General features: G+C 43.8%; 1 protein-coding gene across 4 annotated transcripts in view; it reads right to left on the bottom strand.

The window, feature by feature from the left end:
• The window catches only part of RRBP1 (ribosome binding protein 1), a 128,851-nt gene that overhangs the window by 39,480 nt on the left and 70,939 nt on the right, over positions 1-18,432 (bottom strand). For all 4 annotated transcript variants that reach the window (XM_068128833.2, XM_068128835.2, XM_068128834.2 and 1 more), the window contains exons 7-14: positions 15,896-16,002; positions 13,928-14,081; positions 13,309-13,468; positions 10,656-10,807; positions 10,521-10,555; positions 8,397-8,487; positions 6,563-6,643; positions 701-793 (exon numbers count right to left, since the gene is read on the bottom strand). In XM_068128833.2, coding sequence (XP_067984934.2) covers positions 701-793; positions 6,563-6,643; positions 8,397-8,487; positions 10,521-10,555; positions 10,656-10,807; positions 13,309-13,468; positions 13,928-14,081; positions 15,896-16,002 — 873 coding nt within the window. The remainder of the gene's footprint in view (positions 1-700; positions 794-6,562; positions 6,644-8,396; positions 8,488-10,520; positions 10,556-10,655; positions 10,808-13,308; positions 13,469-13,927; positions 14,082-15,895; positions 16,003-18,432) is intronic.

Here is an 18,432-nt window from a genome sequence, read left to right as displayed (position 1 = left end):
CCCCCGTTTTTTTACAACCTCGCACATTACAAGTTTGTTGTCGTCAAAACAGTGTAATATACCCATGATATTGCTATATTTTCTGGAGAAGTGATATTATGGTCACATAAAAACATAACAATCATGCCGTTTTCAATATTTTATTCTGAATAATTTAAGGTGAAAATTTTTGGGAATTTTAGGCATATTTTCACCTCAATTTAAGTATGGAGCTATAGGTCCATCACGGACAGTGTGGATGACGTTTATGTTTTCTAACGTACAGTCATTGTTCTGAGAAGACCTCTAGCGATCTTTGCGTCAATAACGTGTGTAGGACCCACGTGATCGGATCACTGACTCAACCAATCACTTTTTTTCACTTTGATCACTCAATTTCATCAATGGATAATTGCTAATGTCATACCAATCATTATTTGATCTCACATACCTTAGAATATATGCCAATGTATACATATACACAAAGAATATATATTAGGGGGTGCTTACCTTAATTCGTTGTGTAGGGGTGCTTAACTTAATTCTTTGTGTATATATGGAAAGAAAGAAATGTCACAGCATTTGCAAATCAAAATGAATGGCTCATTACAAACCAAGCAAATAAACCAACCAGATCAAAACATGACATTTAAAAGGCAAGAAAACAAAGCAATATAATCTATAGGCATAAATAGTCAAAGGGTGTGAATGGTAAATGCACCTGGTTTAACGACGCTGGTACATCCGGGTAGAGTTTCTGAAAGAAGAGGAAACATCGCTTCTGGAAGGCCTGCAGCTTTTGCTCCAAGTGATCCTGAAAATATGACATCAGCATTTAGCAAAACAGGACACACACTCAATGCAATTGTAGATCAGGATTATGAAGGAAGACCTGTTTGCTGATATTTTGTTAGTTTTTTTGGCAATGTTTGGCCTCCAGGTCTAACTTTAAAATAAATTAAAGTTGCATCGAATGGAACATCCAACAGCACCAAGAATGTCAATGTAGGTGTGTCACCAGAATAGATACCGGGACCCCGATCATTCCTCACCTTCGGTGGCAGAGATTATATTTTCACCCACCCCCTGTTTGTCTGTTTGTTACTTGGCAAAAAATGGTTTTTTTTGACAAGTACGTTGATCACTCCGGTTTGTGTGTTTGTCTGTCCCCGCACTTATACTTGCCTACAGGTCACAATTTTAAACCGATCTTCAGGAAACTTCATCAAATGGTAGAGTTCGTGGTCTGACAGAATCCTATTTATTTTTGAGGTCGTCTTCTTCTTCTTATCGTGTCCACGGACAGTTTATACATGGCCCAGCCAAAACTGGACACTTTTTTGCGCCTTGTTGAATTCGGCAAGATCTGCAACAGTGCAGGTTGTTTTTTTTGGGGGGGGGGGGGGTTTTGTATACCAGATCGAGGCTCGTGTAAGAGCTAAGGGTTCCTCTTAGCGATGGACATTGCAGGAGATGTTGCATGGTCTGTGGCTCAGTTCCACATTCACAAGTTGTCGGGCTGGTTGTATATCCCCATTTGTTTAGTGACACCTTTGAACGACCTACACCAGTCCTAAGTCTGTTAAGGCACTTCCATGTTACCCAGTTTCAATTAGCTCCTTGGGGGAGGCTTTCATCAGGTAGAATTTCCATCTTTGGGGGTTGATCGAGATTGACAAGCCTGTGTTTCCACAAAGCGATGCGCGCTTCAGATGTGGTTGATTGTAATGAAACGACACTGTTCATGAGGCTCTTCCTTGACTTTAGGTGGTTGAGTATAGGTGTGTGACCATGCAGAGAGTGCCTTTCATCTGATGTTTGATGGAGTCACTCTTTTTTTGCTGGCTACCGTTCTTCTTGTATCAGGGGGAGCTATACCCACCAAGATGTATAGGCTGTTGGTGTTTGTTGGTTTTAAACAACCTGTGATAGATCCGCAGCTTGCATTCAGAACGGCATCCATCTTCTTAGCATGAGTAGATCTTTGCATACAGGGCAGGTATATTCAGCAGTGGTATAGCAAAGAGCAAGTGCACTGGTTCTCAATGTTTTCGAGCTTGCTCCCCATCTTGTGTTCCTGACCTTATTCAGGATGTTGTTTCGTGCGCTCACTTTTGCCTTTGTCTTCTCGATGTGGTTCTTGAAGGTAAGGCATCGGTCGAGAGCGTCTCCTAAATAGACAGGGTGCTCGCAATGCCTCAGTGTTGCTCCACACCAGGTTACTTTAAGCTGGCGTTTGGCTTCACGGTTTCTGATGTGGAATGAACAAACTTGCGTCTTTGTTGGGTTTGTGCAAAGGTGGTTATTTTCAAAGTAGGATATTAGTCCCTCCAAGGCCTCAGACAGCGTTTTCTCCACGGTGTTAAAATCAGTGCTTTTGGCAGTGGCACATAAGTCATCAGCATAAAATGTTTGAGGTCAAAAGGTCAACATAGGCCAAACATAGGTCAACGACTTCTTTCAAATTTCTAAAATCCTCAATTTTCATCCGATTGACATGAAATTTGAATCGGATTAACATATCAGCAAACTGAATTCAACCACCAACTATTTTTGAGATCAGCATAGGCCAAAAGGTCAACGTAGGCCAAAGGTCAACAACCTTTTCAAATTCCTTTGGCCTATGTTGACCAAAAAGATTTGAGATAGGGCCAAAAACGATTTGTAGCAGGATATCTCAAAACGTTATTGATGGATTTGGATTAAACTTGGTGGACAGGTTTCGGGGGGTGACAAGGACTAATCTATTAGATTTTGGTGAAGATTTGACTGTGGATCCGGCCTATCAGTGGGATACAAAACATAAACTGTTCAGCCTGGTGGAGATACAGTATGCGCTCTACCGAGTACCGTTCTGGTTGTAGATGATATCACTGAGTAGCTAAATGTATGGAGACAATATCAGCTTCGTGACTAGCATAACAAACATGATCGATTTAAAACCCCCTGCTTGAGTTGCACCGCATCTTTCCAAATGAACGAGCAACAGTATATAAAAGCCATGGTCCTGTCCAGAGTGTAATATTGGAATATGTATCTAATGGATGGATCAATGCCACTTTGATATCACTGGCGTTGGAAATAATTAGTATTTCAAACTACAAACCAGTCCTTCACCATTGCTGCAATGTCAAATTTCAAGTCGAATTTCCCAATTTCACAGAATTTTCCACAGTGATGCTCTGGTCGTTCATAACATACTCTACAAATATTAAGCCACAAAAGTTTAAGCTCGTATCATTTTTATGGTTTGTTCAAACGTGTTCACATTCTAATTGAAGAGGACAAAGAAAAAAATGTCTTTAATAATGTGTGATGACCATCTCGTTGACCCCCATTCAACCTTGTACGTATTAAATCGTCATGAATAAATCAGACAATTCCTGAGCTCTTGCTGTGTGTGATGTCGTCTCATTCTCCGACCAGGGCCACTTTCAGTTGATCAAGAGACTGTTACTTAACAACAACAAACAAGCTCCTTTGGATGTCCCAAGCATGGTCAATCAAATCATGCCGATCTTGAAGTGCCACATTGCCAGCATGTGCATAATGGAGATTTTGTGGCCATTGTCATCAACAAGAATGAAATTGTGATCTGGTTGTTGAACCAGAGAGATCCGATGCCTTATATAGCATCGTGTTGTTGAAATGGTTCTTATGCACTTCAGGCCCTGCAAGATCTGACTGGGATTTGATCGAGCATTTTTTGGACATCCAAGGGAGCTTGTTTGTTGTTGCCAAGTCTACCCACAGTCTCTTGATCAACTGAAAGTGGCCCTGGTATTACCTACAGCTGTAATCATCTCATCCCTGTGTCCAACGCCATTTATAATTCCACTCTGAATGATGACAAGATTGGGTATTTGGCTAATTTGAATGGCAGTCCATACCACCATGGCAATATGATCATGGTGCCCCCCACCCAGCCCTCTCCGAACTGATCATGCTGCCCCCCCCCCACCCCGCCCCCTCCAAACTGATCACGCTGCCAAATGATGCAATGAGAAAATTGCTCCCCACATCATATCCACATTTTAGCACGTGCATCGTTGAATTGTAGGCCAAATCTACATCTATCGGTGAAGAACAGCATGGCACCAACAGTTCAGCCTCCAGTTGTGATGTTGTGTCATCCAATGCATGTGCTTCTGTTTTATCGAGATGTAAAGCAGTGGTCTTCTGGACATCGGTCCACTGACATGAAGCCTAGCCTGAACTGTCTGGGTTGAAATTTGATGATTGATTGCTCTTTGTAGGTTAGTCACGAGAGATCGTGTTGTTGAAAAGAAGTTCTTCCGGCAAGGGTGATCTGAATGAGGTCTGTCTGTGAAGTGTCCTGTCTGAAGGTCCCTTGTTACTTAGCTTTACAGTGCAGTATAAAAAAACACCAATTTGATGGTAGTACTGTACTGGGAAGCAATGACTGCCTATGTCACCCCCTTGAACAATCCTAATGATGTGAACAAACTCATTTGGTGCCAAATGATGCCGACCCATTCCTAAACTGACTTACACCACACAGGTGGCCAACTCATGGTGATGCCATAGGTCATGAGTACACACACCTACAGTTTCTGTGGAAGATGCTACTTGCACACAAATTTCCAGTATCGCTCAGTAAGATTACATGGTGCTCATCCAGGCAATCATCATGTCCTAAAACATCTACCAATCTTAGGAAATAAAAAGGATAAACCTCTTATAGTTAAAAAAAAGGAACTTACTTTGTGGACAACCGAAAGAACAACAAAAAAGTTTGCACACAAATTGCAATACATATGGTATTATTTATAAAAACTCAAATTCCTTTTTGCGGATATGAGAGCTATTTGGATACACCCATTGTCTAAGAATTGTTTACTCTACTAATCATGGTACTGTTTACAAACATATAGTTCTGTCAATAACTCAACATCAAGAGAAGCCAAGGTGTCCTGTTTTCAGCAAATATCACTTCCCAATGGAAATATGCCAGTTAGACACAAACTAGAAAGTATAATTTGCTGCGAATGCATCAATGGATATGCCTCCACCCACGTTAGATGTCAACGCACTGTTACGTTATATCTCAATTAAAGGTCACATGAAAAATTAAAGGTTCTTTGAGAGGGAGACGGGGGGGGGGGGGGAGAGGGGGAGGGAGAGGGAGAGAGGGAGAGGGGGAGGGGGAGGGGGAGAGGGGGAGAGAGGGAGAGAGGGAGAGGGGGAGAGTAGGAGAGGGAGAGGGGGAGAGTAGGAGAGGGGCAGAGGGAGAGGAAGAGAGGGAGAGGGGGAGAGGGGGAGAGAGGGAGAGGGAGAGGGGGAGAGTAGGAGAGGGAGAGGGGGAGAGTAGGAGAGGGGCAGAGGGAGAGGGGGAGAGGGGGAGAGAGGGAGAGGGAGAGGGGGAGAGTAGGAGAGGGAGAGGGGGAGAGTAGGAGAGGGGCAGAGGGAGAGGAAGAGAGGGAGAGGAAGAGAGGGAGAGGGGGAGAGTAGGAGAAGGAGAGGGGGAGAGTAGGAGAGGGAGAGGGAGAGAGGGGGAGAGGGAGAGAGAGAGACAAAGAGAGACAGAGAGAGACAGAGAGAGAGAGAGAGAGAGAGAGAGAGAGACAGAGAGAGAGAGACAGAGAGAGAGAGACAGAGAGAGAGACAGAGAGAGAGACAGAGAGAGAGACAGAGAGAGAGACAGAGAGAGACAGAGAGAGACAGAGAGAGAGACAGAGAGAGACAGAGAGAGGGAGGGAGACAGAGAGAGACGGAGAGAGACAGAGAGAGAGACAGAGAGAGACAGAGAGAGACAGAGAGAGAGACAGAGAGAGAGACAGAGAGAGAGACAGAGAGAGACAGAGAGAGACAGAGAGAGAGGGAGGGAGGGAGAGAGAGAGAGACAGAGAAAAGACAGATAAGTATAAGAGAGACAACACCAGATGCTTCTAACTCGAGTTATGGTCTGCAAAATGGTTTCCAAAGGGCACATGACCTTTGTTTGTTTTCCAAAGGGCACATGTTCGATCTAAAATTGAATCAGTTCATCTTAGTATTGCAGTCCAAACGTGTGTCAAGTACGGTTGAAATCTCTTGATTGGTTCATACGTTATTGCAGTAACACAGATTTTTTAACTAGAACGGCACCCAGTAGAGAGCATGCCTCAGCCTGGTTGGCCATATCATGGGTTTGAAACGTGACACAGCTATAAACTGTAATCCTGGTGTTTCACATGCTGGGTGAGGTGTCAGTGTGTGTGCCGTCCCGCAGATAGACAGTAAACTAGATGTCTCGCCTGCCAGAATTTTTAAATGGACGTTAAAGATCACACACCAGTCTTTCTCGAAGGCGAGCTATCGCTGGCACTTTGGCCAAATTCTAAATTCCTGTTCTAACCGAAAGAATATACTGCATTGTACCTGGCGGCACAGCCAGGACCCATTAATGATGCAACCAGCAACCATTGTCTGCATACAAAATGAAAGAATGATGGAATTGCACAGCAGAGTAGCAAGGGAAGAAAGCATTCCACTCAGTGTCTGGCAAGACATGGTGCTTCACAGTAAACCTCAGGAATGTCGGATAATCCCCCAAACATTATGCAATCACTGCAAGCAGCACCTTGTCGGATCTCGTGGTGGCGCTGAGCTTTTCCGCAGAAGTTAAAGCTTCCATCGCTTTCCAGTTTTTCTCACGCAAATCCTGGTGTTCATGTCAGGGGGAAAGGGTGTAGTTTATGGGTTGGGGTCAAAAGAAAAGGAAAATGTTAACTCTTCCACAAACTTCTAAGGCAAAATAAGCAAAGATACTCCAACACTGCAATATAGGTAGGGAAATGCTAAAGATGGTGAAAGGGATTTTTTTGACAGCAACAATTATTTTGAGAATGAAGAACGAGTTACAAAGGTGTTTATTAAAGGTAGGTGTACAGTGCATTCAGAAAGTATTCAGACCCCTTCACTTTTTTCACATTTTGTTATGTTGCAGCCTTATGCTGAAATCGTTTGATTCATTTTTTCCCTCATCAATCTACACTCAATACCCCATAATGACAAAGAGAAAACAGGATTTTAGAAAGTTTTGCAAATTTATTAAAAAGAAAAAACTGAAATATCACATTTACATAAGTATTCATACCCTTTGTTGACACTTGAAATTTAGCTCAGGTGCCCATTTCTCTTGATCATCTTTGAGATGTTTCTACACCTTGATTGGAGTCCACCTGTGGTAAATTCAATTGATTGGACATGATTTGGAAAGGCACACACCTGTCTATATAAGGTCTCACAGCTGACAATGCATATCAGAGCAAAATCCAAGCCATGAGGTCGAAGGAACTGCCTGCAGAGCTCAGAGACAGGATTGTGTCGAGGCACAGACCTGGGGAAGCCTACAAAAAAAATTCTGCTGCATTGAAGGTTCCCAAGAGCACAGTGGCCTCCATAATTCTTGAATGGAAGAAGTTTGGAACAACCAGGACTCTTCCAAGAGCTGGCCGCCCGGCCAAACTGAGCAATCGGGGGAGAAGGGCCTTGGTAAGAGAGGTGACCAAGAACCCGATGGTCACTCTGGCTGAGCTCCAGAGATCCTGTGTGGAGATGGGCGAAACTTCCAGAAGGACAACCATCACTGCAACACTCCACCGATCTGGGCTTTATGGCAGAGTGGCCAGACGGAAGCATCTCCTCAGTGAAAGACACATGAAAGCCCGCTTGGAGTTTGCAAAAAAGCACCTGAAGGACTCTCAGACTGTGAGAAACAAGATTCTGTGGTCTGATGAAACCAAGATTGAACTGTTTGGTTTCCGTCCGGCTTCTTCCATTCTTCATTTAAGACATTTAAGATTTCTTCCATTTAAGAATTATGGAGGCCACTGTGCTCTTGGGAACCTTCAATGCAGCAGAGATTTTTTTGTAGGCTTCCCCAAATGTGTGCCTCGACACAATCCTGTCTCTGAGCTCTGCAGGTAGTTCCTTCGACCTCGTGGCTTGGTTTTTGCTCTGATACGCATTGTCAGCTGTGAGACCTTATATAGACAGGTGTGTGCCTTTCCAAATCATGTCCAATCAATTGAATTTACCACAGGTGGACTCCAATCAAGGTGTACAAACATCTCAAAGATGATCAAGAGAAATGGGAGGCACCTGCGCTAAATTTCAAGTGTCATAGCAAAGGGTATGAATACTTGTGTCAATGTGATATTTCAGTTTTTTCTTTTTAATAAATCTGCAAAACTTTCTAAAATCCTGTTTTCTCTTTGTCATTATGGGGTATTGAGTGTAGAGTGATGAGGGGAAAAATGAATTTTAACGATTTCAGCATAAGGCTGCAACATAACGAAATGTGAAAAAGGTGAAGGGGTCTGAATACTTTCTGAATGCACTGTACATGGCACTGAACTTTAAGGTGGCAATAAGACACCTTATGGAGCTTAAAAGCTACAAAAAAACCTTACATTATTCCTCTGTTTCTGTTGCTCCAGCCCAGAACTCATGGTGGCCAACTCCTGCTCAATAAGTACGAACTTGTTCTCTCTTTCCTCCAATCTGCATTCCGTGACAATGGCCGTCAACTACAAAAGGTAAAACCATTTTCGTTTTTTTATTTTATTTTATTGTTGTTTGTTGGCCAAAACCATCCTGGACGGAACATGCAAAGGTACAGAAAAATACAAGTCCTGCTACAAAAGTGAACATTTCCCAATGAGACCTTTCACAACAAACTCCAAGGAGGGAAGGAACAAAACTGCACAGAGAAAATTAGAAAAAAAAAATAGGAGCAAGGGTCCTGAAACTCACCTGGATCTAGTCAGGTTCACTATGTTAACAAATATAATTTCGTTCAAATTTTTGGTAGATCAGCAAAACTATACATTTTTGGAATATTCAGAGCATGAGGAATCCAAAAATTAATGTTTACATTTGCGTAGACACCTTTGCGAAAATGACACTCAGGACAGTGATGAAGATAGTCAGGTTCACTATGTTAACAAATATAATTTCTTTCAAAATTTTGGGATTAGCAAACCTGTACATTTTTGGAATCTTCAGAGCATGGAGAATCTGAAAATCAATGTTGGCATTTGCACAGACACCTGCATGGCCGCCATTTTGGATTTTGAAAATGGCCGCCATAAAATACATATTTTGCGCGATCTTGGCTTCTAGTCAACCTAGAAACTTAATTAAATATGCTAATCCTATGTTTTCTGGGTCAATGAATCCAATAAAGGCCTCAAAATAGTGCTCAGGATTATAGAAAAGCAACAAACAAAGGTAATTGAAAACCATTGTCTTTATATTTGTGATATAACTGTATTACATAATACATGATATTGCAAGTCCTTTGAAGTTATAGGTTGTTATAGGAAGTTATAGGTAGTATCAGATTGAACTATAAGTCCTATACACAGGATCTACGAGGTCTATACCGTTCAGGAATATGCTTTTACAGATCTTCATCACTGTCCTGAGGGTCATTTTCGCAAAGGTGTCTACGCAAATGTAAACATTAATTTTTGGATTCCTCATGCTCTGAATATTCCAAAAATGTATAGTTTTGCTAATCTACCAAAATTTTTAACGAAAAAACAGTGAACCTGACTAATCAGGAGCAAGTCAGTGACCTGAAATATCGAAATTTTGTTCATGTGCAGAATCTGGTCAAGTGATTGGTTGAATGGAAGCTCTCTCGATGCTAATTACAGCGATGCATGTTTACAGGTCATGTTGTTATCACCCCCTATACGTTAAAGCATGAAATTTTAGCGTTTTGGGCCCGATTTCAACCAATTAATGAGCGCAGATTTTGATGCAGTCAATACACCTTCATTAAGCATCAGATATGAAGCTTGTGACCAAATTTCACCAAAAGTTTGTTTGTAGCTTTGGATAAGAGAACAAATACCGATTTTTTTTCTCGGGGGGGGGGGGAGGAGGGGGGGGGGGGTGAGGGGTGGGAGAGAGTGGGTGGGGAAAGGGGTCAAAACCTTCACCCTCCCCCATAGACCCCACAATAAGCACAGATGTTGATGCAGTCAATAAACCTTCGTTAGGCATCAGATATAAAGCTTGTGGCCGAGTTTCATCAAAATCATGTGTTTGGTTCAAGCGATAATGACTGAAATGTTTACGGACTCACTCACTGACTCACCTACGGACACTGCCCAATCGCATAAGCTCATCGGACTGAAGCCAAGGTAAGATAAAAACCCATGTGTGCCCCAAACAACTCCAGTTCTGCTCTTTGCAACAAGCCCTAACAATCGAGAAAGCTATGTCCATCGGCAACGCCAATGTCGACACATGTTTCGAAGGATGGATGTTAGGGGTTAATTTCCCTGCACAGGAAAAACATCCTCTTGAATTTAGTTTCACCCAAAATATAGTTCATGGTGAATATTATTCAATAGATCCATTGATATCTGTGCGGTACCAATAAAATACAACTAAATCGATTTCTGAGTCCCATCAAAAAGGCCAGCTCTTCATTGGTTAAACAATGTCAGGTATCAAGTTTAAAAGAAAGGGAATTCACAAATCAAATACTGAGACCCCAAATAATTAAAACTCCCACTCACTCTGCTGCAATCTTGTCAAACTCAGCCTGCTCGACCTGGAATTAAAAGCAATGTTCAGAAAAGATCACTTTATTTATTTACCCAAATGTGGCACTATGGCCTAAAATGATGTAATGACCACATTTTAGAACCCACCATGATGCCGTCGCATAAATCCCCAGCCAGTTTAGTGTCTACAACTTCCTGGGCTGTACGTAGCTGTTCCTTCAGCTCTCTCTCGTTGGTATGTGCCTCTGCCAGCTTTCCCTGCAGATCTTCGACCTCATGTCGTGCCTGGTTGGTGAGCTCTGCAAAGCACGACATCATAGACACCCGAGTTGGAAACTGTGGATTAACATTGTATATCGGCGACACCGGTGGTGTTGGGCTAGCGGCTAGGGTGCCAGCTTAGGATCCAAGGATCCTGGGTTTGAATCCCGGTCGATCGCTGAATTAACGCCAGGGGGGTTGACTCAGCCTGTCATCCTTCCGAGGTCGGCTAATTGAGTACCAGTTCACTGGTAATTCCCTGCTCGTCATAAAAAGGCGACAAAAAGGGCTGGCAGCAGGAAGGGCATCCGGCCGTAAAACATTGCTTCAAAAAGGGGACCAAAAAAACAACAACAACCACGGTCCCCAAAAAAGGCCAACCCCCGCTTGTGGGGAAAAATGGCATCTAAAGGTGGTTTTTTTTTGGTTTTTTTTTAATCGGCGACCGCTATCCTCCACATCTCGGATGACTATTTTAAAATACTTTGATTTTACAACATTCCCAGAATGTTTACAAAATACATTCTCAAAAACTAATGAAATTAGAACTGCCACTTTATAACTGCTGGCAGTGATGACCGGTTTCCACCCCGCTTTGATACAACCCCGCTTTGATACAACCCCGCTTTGATACAACCCCGCTTTGATACAACCCCGCTTTGATACAACCCCGCTTTGATACAACCCCGCTTTGATACAACCCCGCTTTGATACAACCCCGCTTTCATACAACCCCGCTTTCATACAACCCCGCTTTCATACAACCCCGCTTTCATACAACCCCGCTTTCATACAACCCGGCTTTCATACAACCCGGCTTTCATACAACCCGGCTTTCATACAACCCCGCTTTCATACAACCCCGCTTTCATACAACCCCGCTTTCATACAACCCCGCTTTCATACAACCCCGCTTTCATACAACCCCGCTTTCATACAACCCCGCTTTCATACAACCCCGCTTTCATACAACCCCGCTTTCATACAACCCCGCTTTCATACAACCCCGCTTTCATACAACCCCGCTTTCATACAACCCCGCTTTCATACAACCCCGCTTTCATACAACCCCGCTTTCATACAACCCCGCTTTCATACAACCCCGCTTTCATACAACCCCGCTTTCATACAACCCAACTTTGATACAACCCCGATTTCATACAACCCCACTTTCATACAACCCCACTTTCATACAACCCCACTTTCATACAACCCCACTTTCATACAACCCCACTTTCATCATAATTAAAGATGCACTGAAAAGTCAAATGGCAGGAGAAGATGAAATGTAGAGTTTCTTCTTCTTCACACAATAACAACTTCTAGCTTCCAGACTGTACAAGCAATCATGTTGAAAATTTATACACATGGTCCCCTTCAGGATTTGTACTATATTATAAAGTTCCACATCGATCAATGAAGCGGTTCAAGAGATACAATTTTAAAATATTTTTGTTCAATTATTTATTGCTGCCAAAACAAATTAAACAAGCGTTACGCCTCTGTCCCCCGTCGGTGAAGTGATGTGAGTTGACAAAGTGGAAGACGCAGGAAACATGGAAGGGTCGATAATATTTGCGAGTGGGTTGGAGACACATCCACACACCAGATTAGAAGTGAGTAGTTGGTTTATTTTTCAAGATATTCCGCTCACAAGGTTCAGACATATATGGTGGCGGCCATCTTGGATTTTGATGTGGCGACCCAATTTTCAATAGCGTTCTTCCTTATGCCTAGATACACCCACACACCGGATTAGAAGTTAGTAGTTCATTTATTTTTCAAGATATTCCGCTCACATGCACGCACGGACGCACACACGGACGGAGGGGAAAACCATAGTCCCCCTTTCGCTCCGCGGTGCGACGGAGGACAATAACCACCCTGTTGGGAAGCTTTTAGCTTTTTTTCAAAATTTTCAAAAGCTTTGTTTATTATTTGTATCCAGAGGTGCAAAAAGCCTTGGTAAATAAGTAAAAGTAAGGGGCTACATTTGCCATCATGGTTGGCATCAGAATCGGCATCAGATTTATCTACTCAAAGCAACTTACTTGTTCGTGGAGAAATAGGCAAAGCAATGACTTTCTGTGGACCAATATTATGGCTTACACAGAGACTTTCCTCATTTTAAGGAAAAATTATCCTTTATTACTTTACTCCATGACAAGCAATTCTTCATGTAAACACATTCTGAAGCCAACTGGACAACCAACCAGGATTCATTTCAATTTTAGTTGATTCATTTAATTACATCAACTGAGCACAAACGTATGAGCACGGACATTGGCAGAAACGATTGAAGCAGCAAAATTTGGGTTCAATGTGACTGCTGGGACGAAAAACATGAAAATATGCAATTTGGGTCAGTAAAGGTAATATTATATTGCATGTGGTAGTCAAAGAGTAAAAGACAAGAACAAGCTGCGATTGATTTGTTTGTGTCGTTTTAAAAGCTTTTTCCTAAACCTTCAATAATTTAACACTCGCTCAAGCATTTTACATGCAGCAGAGGAAGCGATCCTTGGCTTTGCGTACTCACCGCGATTCTCCTGCTGCGCAGACTCCAGTTGGCCCTGGGCCTGCTCGCACGTGGCTTTTTGGTCAGCTGTCACATCCTTTAATCGCTTCAGCTCAGCATCGACTTCCTCTCTATGCGTCTGCGCCTTCTTTGCCGCATTCTCTGTGTCCTTCTTTTCTTTCTGTGGAAGTAGAGGGGTATATGTCGGAGAGGGTTCAGCAAATAAGGGTTTGATTCACCTTGCATAATTTCCTGGTATATTTGGAAGCAATTGTTAAAAACTGTGAAAATAATAATGGGTAATTCCTCACCCAATATGCCTCGGGATAAAAATAATAATTCAGGGAATCAAAGATGATATCCTCTTATTCCACAGGAGCACCTACATGATGTGGTGAATATGCTCGAGTGCAGAGTATGTCAAGTGGCCACAATCAGGGGTGGACGATCCTTTTTGCACCAAAGGTAATGGGAAACACTGTACCCATTTCAAGTGTGCATTTGCCTTTCACCTCGAGCTTAAATAATTTCCAGATGTAACATTTTCCTTCCCAAATAGCAACACTTGTTTGTATGCCACAAGGCACATACTGGGCCACTGGGGCCACCATTAAAAAAAAAATGTAGATGCTGCACAAACCTTGAGCTGCTTCAACTGCTGCTCGTAACTTGCCACAGAGGCGGCATGGTCAATCTGCTGCTTTTCTTCCTTTTGCTGTTGAAGCTTATGGTCATGAAACTCCTTGCAAATGCGTGCATGCTCTTGTCGCAGTTTCGTCAGCTCTGCGTTCAACCTGCAAAACACAACCTGTGTTATATCTTTGAGAGCAATACATTATCGCAGGGAATTGTGGCATCAAATAAGATCAATCTTATTGCAACTCAAAAAATGTATCATAACCAAATAGATCACGACTAACTGAACATACACTACATGGCCAAAAGTATGAGGACACCCCTTCTTATGAGTGGATTCGGCTGTTTCAGCCACACCCGTTGCTGACAGGTGTATATAATGAAGCACATAGCCATGAAATACAACAAACAACAACATGCATTTCAAGGCCATTTTCCCTGCTAGAGCGGGGGTTAGCCTTGCGGTCCCCATCACAATCTTCTCCATTTTGCCCTATTTTCTGCATCTCTCCTTGTTAACCCCCTTGCCCGCATTTCTTCTTCCACCATCTTTAGCCAAGTCTTTCTCGGTCTTCCCCATCCTCTACTTCCTTCTACATTCATTTCCATCACTCTTCTCAACCAGTCACTTTCATCCTTCCTCAACACATAGCCATGCAATCTAGATAGAAAAATATGGGCAGTAGAATGGGCCGTACTGAAGAGCTCAGTGACTTTCAACTTTGCACCGTCATAAGATGCCACCTTTCCAACAAGTCAGTTCATCAAATTTCTGCTCTGCTAGAGCTGTCCCGGTCAACTGTAAGTGCTGTTATTGCGAAGTGGAAATGTCTAGGAGCGACAACAGCTCAGCCGCAAAGAGGTAGGCCACACAAGCTCACAGAACAGGACCGCCAAGTGCTGGAGCACGTAGCGTGTAAACATCGTCTGTCCTCAGTTGCAACACTCACTACCGAGTTCCAAACTGCCTCTGAAAGCAACGTCAGCACAACAACTTTTCGTCGGCAGCTTCATGAAATGGGTTTCCATGGCCGAGCAGCTGCACACAAGCCTAAGATCACCATGTACAATGCCAAGCGTCAGCTGGAGTGGTGTAAAGCTCACCACCATTGGACTCTGGAGCAATGGAAATGCGTTCTCTGGAGTGATGGAACTTCACCATCTGGCAGTCTGGTGGATGAATCTGGGTTTGGCGGATGCCAGGAGAACGCTACCTGCCTGAATGTATAGTGCCAACCGGAATGCTTGGTGGAGGAATAATGGTCTGCGGCTGTTTTTCATCGTTCGGGCTAGGCCCTTAGTTCCAGTGAAGGGAAATCAACGCTACAGCATACAATGACATTCTAGACTATTGTGTGCTTCTAACTTTGAGGCAACAATTTGGGGAAGGCCCTTTCCTGTTTCAGCATGACAATGCCACCGTATACAAAGCGAAGTCCATACAGAAATGGTTTGTCGAGATCGGTGTGGAAGAACTTGACTGGCCTGCACAAACCTGACCATCAACCTGACCTCAACCTCAACCCCATCGAACACCTTTGGGATGAATTGGAACGCCAACTGCGAGCCAGGCCTAATAGCCCAACATCAGTGCCCAACCTCACTAATGCTCTTGTGGCTGCATTGAAGCAAATCCCTGCAGCAATGTTCCAACATCTAGTGGAAAAGCTTCCCAGAAGAGTGGAGGCTGTTATAGCAGCAAAGGGGAGACCAACTCCATATTAATGCCCATGATTTTGGAATGAAATGTTCGACGAGCACATACGGGTGTGATGTTCGGGTGTCCACATACCTTTGGCCATGTAGTGTATAACCCAAGAGACAATTCTGATCATCATTCTGCAATTGTGCAGGGATAAAATGATCACAGAAAAAGACAGCAATAGTGATGGAAATGACGATTCTTTGCCAAACCAAATATGCTTGCAATGTCCATAGTCCAGCTAGACGAAAAGACAAGGCTGACCCTTACTTGCTGTCCCTCTGTGCGGCCGAGTTCGCGAGAGCTTCTCGAAGGATGGCATTCTCCTGCTGCAAACCAGTGAGGCTCGAGTCTAACTTCTGCTGGAGATCAAAGGCCTGCGATGAGAAAACAAAGACAGAGTTACAATCCTGTACTTATTCGCGAGATCTCGCGAGATCTCGGAGACGGTGGGAGGGATTTTCGAAGCTCCACACGGTCTCCACGTTTTTCGAAGTTAAGTTTGTTCACAATTGTATTTTGTCGAAACTGTATTTATCTTTCGGTGTGTGAAGTTATTGTGTGCAACTTTGGTTGTTTCTCGGTGTTTATCTTTCATAAATTGATCGTCTGTTTGCCGTGTCGTGTCTTGAGGCCTTGTACAGTGTGCACTGTACAACCTTGAGGCTTTGTTTTTCTCTCAGCGGTCCGTCGTTTGTGATCCAATAACTTTCGTTCTCTGTATTCCCAGGCTTTTCACCCATAGCCTACTTCCTTGTGTAAATCTCAACTCAAAAAAAATAAAATAAAATAAAATAAAATAAAATAAAATTTCCCTTCTCTGTTCTCATTCGTTTATTCATTCTTATTCGTTCGTTCGTTCTTCGACCACGTGTTTCTCCCCCATTTCCCCAGATAGTTTTCACTCATTAACCTTCAATGTTTACACTTTCCCCTCAAGTTATGTATTCCGTCATATTTTATAACACCTTTTTCTTCTTCTTCTTTAAAAGGCTGCTTTCGACTTGCTCACCAAATCAATTCATCCCAAAAAAAATATCCATCTCCTATAGTGCCTTTTTTCTACATTCCCTAAACTCTCCTGCACTCCATCCTCCATCCAGCGTCCTTAAACGTATTTTTAACTCGAAGGTCACAAGAAACTCATTTTGCAATAAATGTTCGTTTCCCATAAATCGTACACTTTCAAAAATCCAATCTCACCCCTCCCCTCCAAATCTTCCCCATAACCCCTCCCCTCCAAATCTTCCCCATCACCCCTCCCCTCCAAATCTTCCCCATCACCCATCCCTTTCAAATCTCCCCCCTTGCCCCCTCCCTCCTAAACTACCCCCTCACCCCTCCCCGCCAAGACGCCCCCTCGCCCCTCCCCTCCTAGACTCCTGCCTCACCCCTCCCCTCCAAATCTCCCCCATATCCCATCCCTTTCAAATCCCTCCCCTTGTCCCTTCCCTCCCAAACTCCCCCCTCACCCCTCCCCTTCAAATCTCCCCACCCTCATTGCTTCTCAATTTCCCCCCTCTCACTCCCCCTCCTCAAAGCGTCCTCCCCGCTTCTTCCCCCTTCAAACTCTCACCTCCATCTCCCCCAACCTTCTGCCTCGCTCTTCCCCCTCCTCAAATAACACCTCATTGTGGCTCACCCAATCACCATCAAACCTTTAGTCCGCCCCATCCTTCCCTTTCTCCGAGCTATTCTGAAATCTCTGACACACCTTCAACAGCTCTCCCTATCTCTTCCACCTCTTCCACATCTTACCCTACCCCTCCTCCCCCCTGTTCTGTATCTGATGCTCCCCCTTCCTCTTCATTAACGGTATGGACCTCAAACATCCGGGGCCTTCGTTCAAACTTAACTGATCTCTCCATACAGGTTGCTTCTGTCAAACCAGACGTGATCTGCTTAACAGAAACTTTCCTCCTTTATGATGTCTCTGATTCCATAGTATCTCTCCCGGGATACTCCCTCCTCCGGTATGATAGACCTGAGCCTCGTCCTGGAGGCGGGGTTGCTATCTTTATCAAAAACTCTCTTCCTCACTCGCCCTGCACTGCACTCTCTCCACCTCACCCCCAGGAATACCTCTGGCTACGGCTTCCCCTTCGCTCCCACCTCTTGTTCATATGTGTGTTGTACCGTCCACCAAACAGTGATGACTCCATCTACATCTCGCTGTCTGATGATATGGACCAACTTCTATCTACTCATCCCAACTCTCTCTTCCTCATATGTGGTGATTTCAATTGTCACCATGCCAGTTGGCTGGGTGTGGGTACCTCTCTCACCAGCCATGGCTCTTCAGCAAAGGACTTCTGCGACTCACTGGGACTGACACAATCTGTCAATTTCCCGACCCGGATCTCAGTCAACGGAACATCTTCTCTTCTGGACTTGGTTATGACTAACTTCCCTGAAAATGTCTGCTGCTCTTCTTCTGCTCCGATCGGATCATCTGATCATGTCCTTGTTAAAGTGGACATCTCTCTGACCATCCTCAGGGAGCCTGCTCAGCGTCGACGAGTCTGGCATTTCACTCAGGCCAACTGGCACGGTCTTCAAGCAGCCATCAATCATCTGGACTGGTCTCCCATCTCTACCACCTCTGACATCAACTCATCCTGGGAATTCTTCCAAAGTAAATTGCTCTCTCTCATGCACAGATTTATCCCATCTCGTCTTCAGTTGTCATACCCTTCCTCCCGTCCATGGTACACGGAATCTTGTGGTGAGGCTGTTGCCCAGAAACAACTTGCCTTCGTCTCCTGGAAAGCAAATCCAACGGAAGGAAATCTCATTTCCTTTCACAA

This window comes from Myxine glutinosa, chromosome 9 (assembly GCF_964187855.1).
Source record: "Myxine glutinosa chromosome 9, kmMyxGlut1.1, whole genome shotgun sequence".
Taxonomy (NCBI): Eukaryota; Metazoa; Chordata; class Myxini; order Myxiniformes; family Myxinidae; genus Myxine; species Myxine glutinosa.
This window is presented reverse-complemented; position numbering and strand designations above follow the sequence as displayed.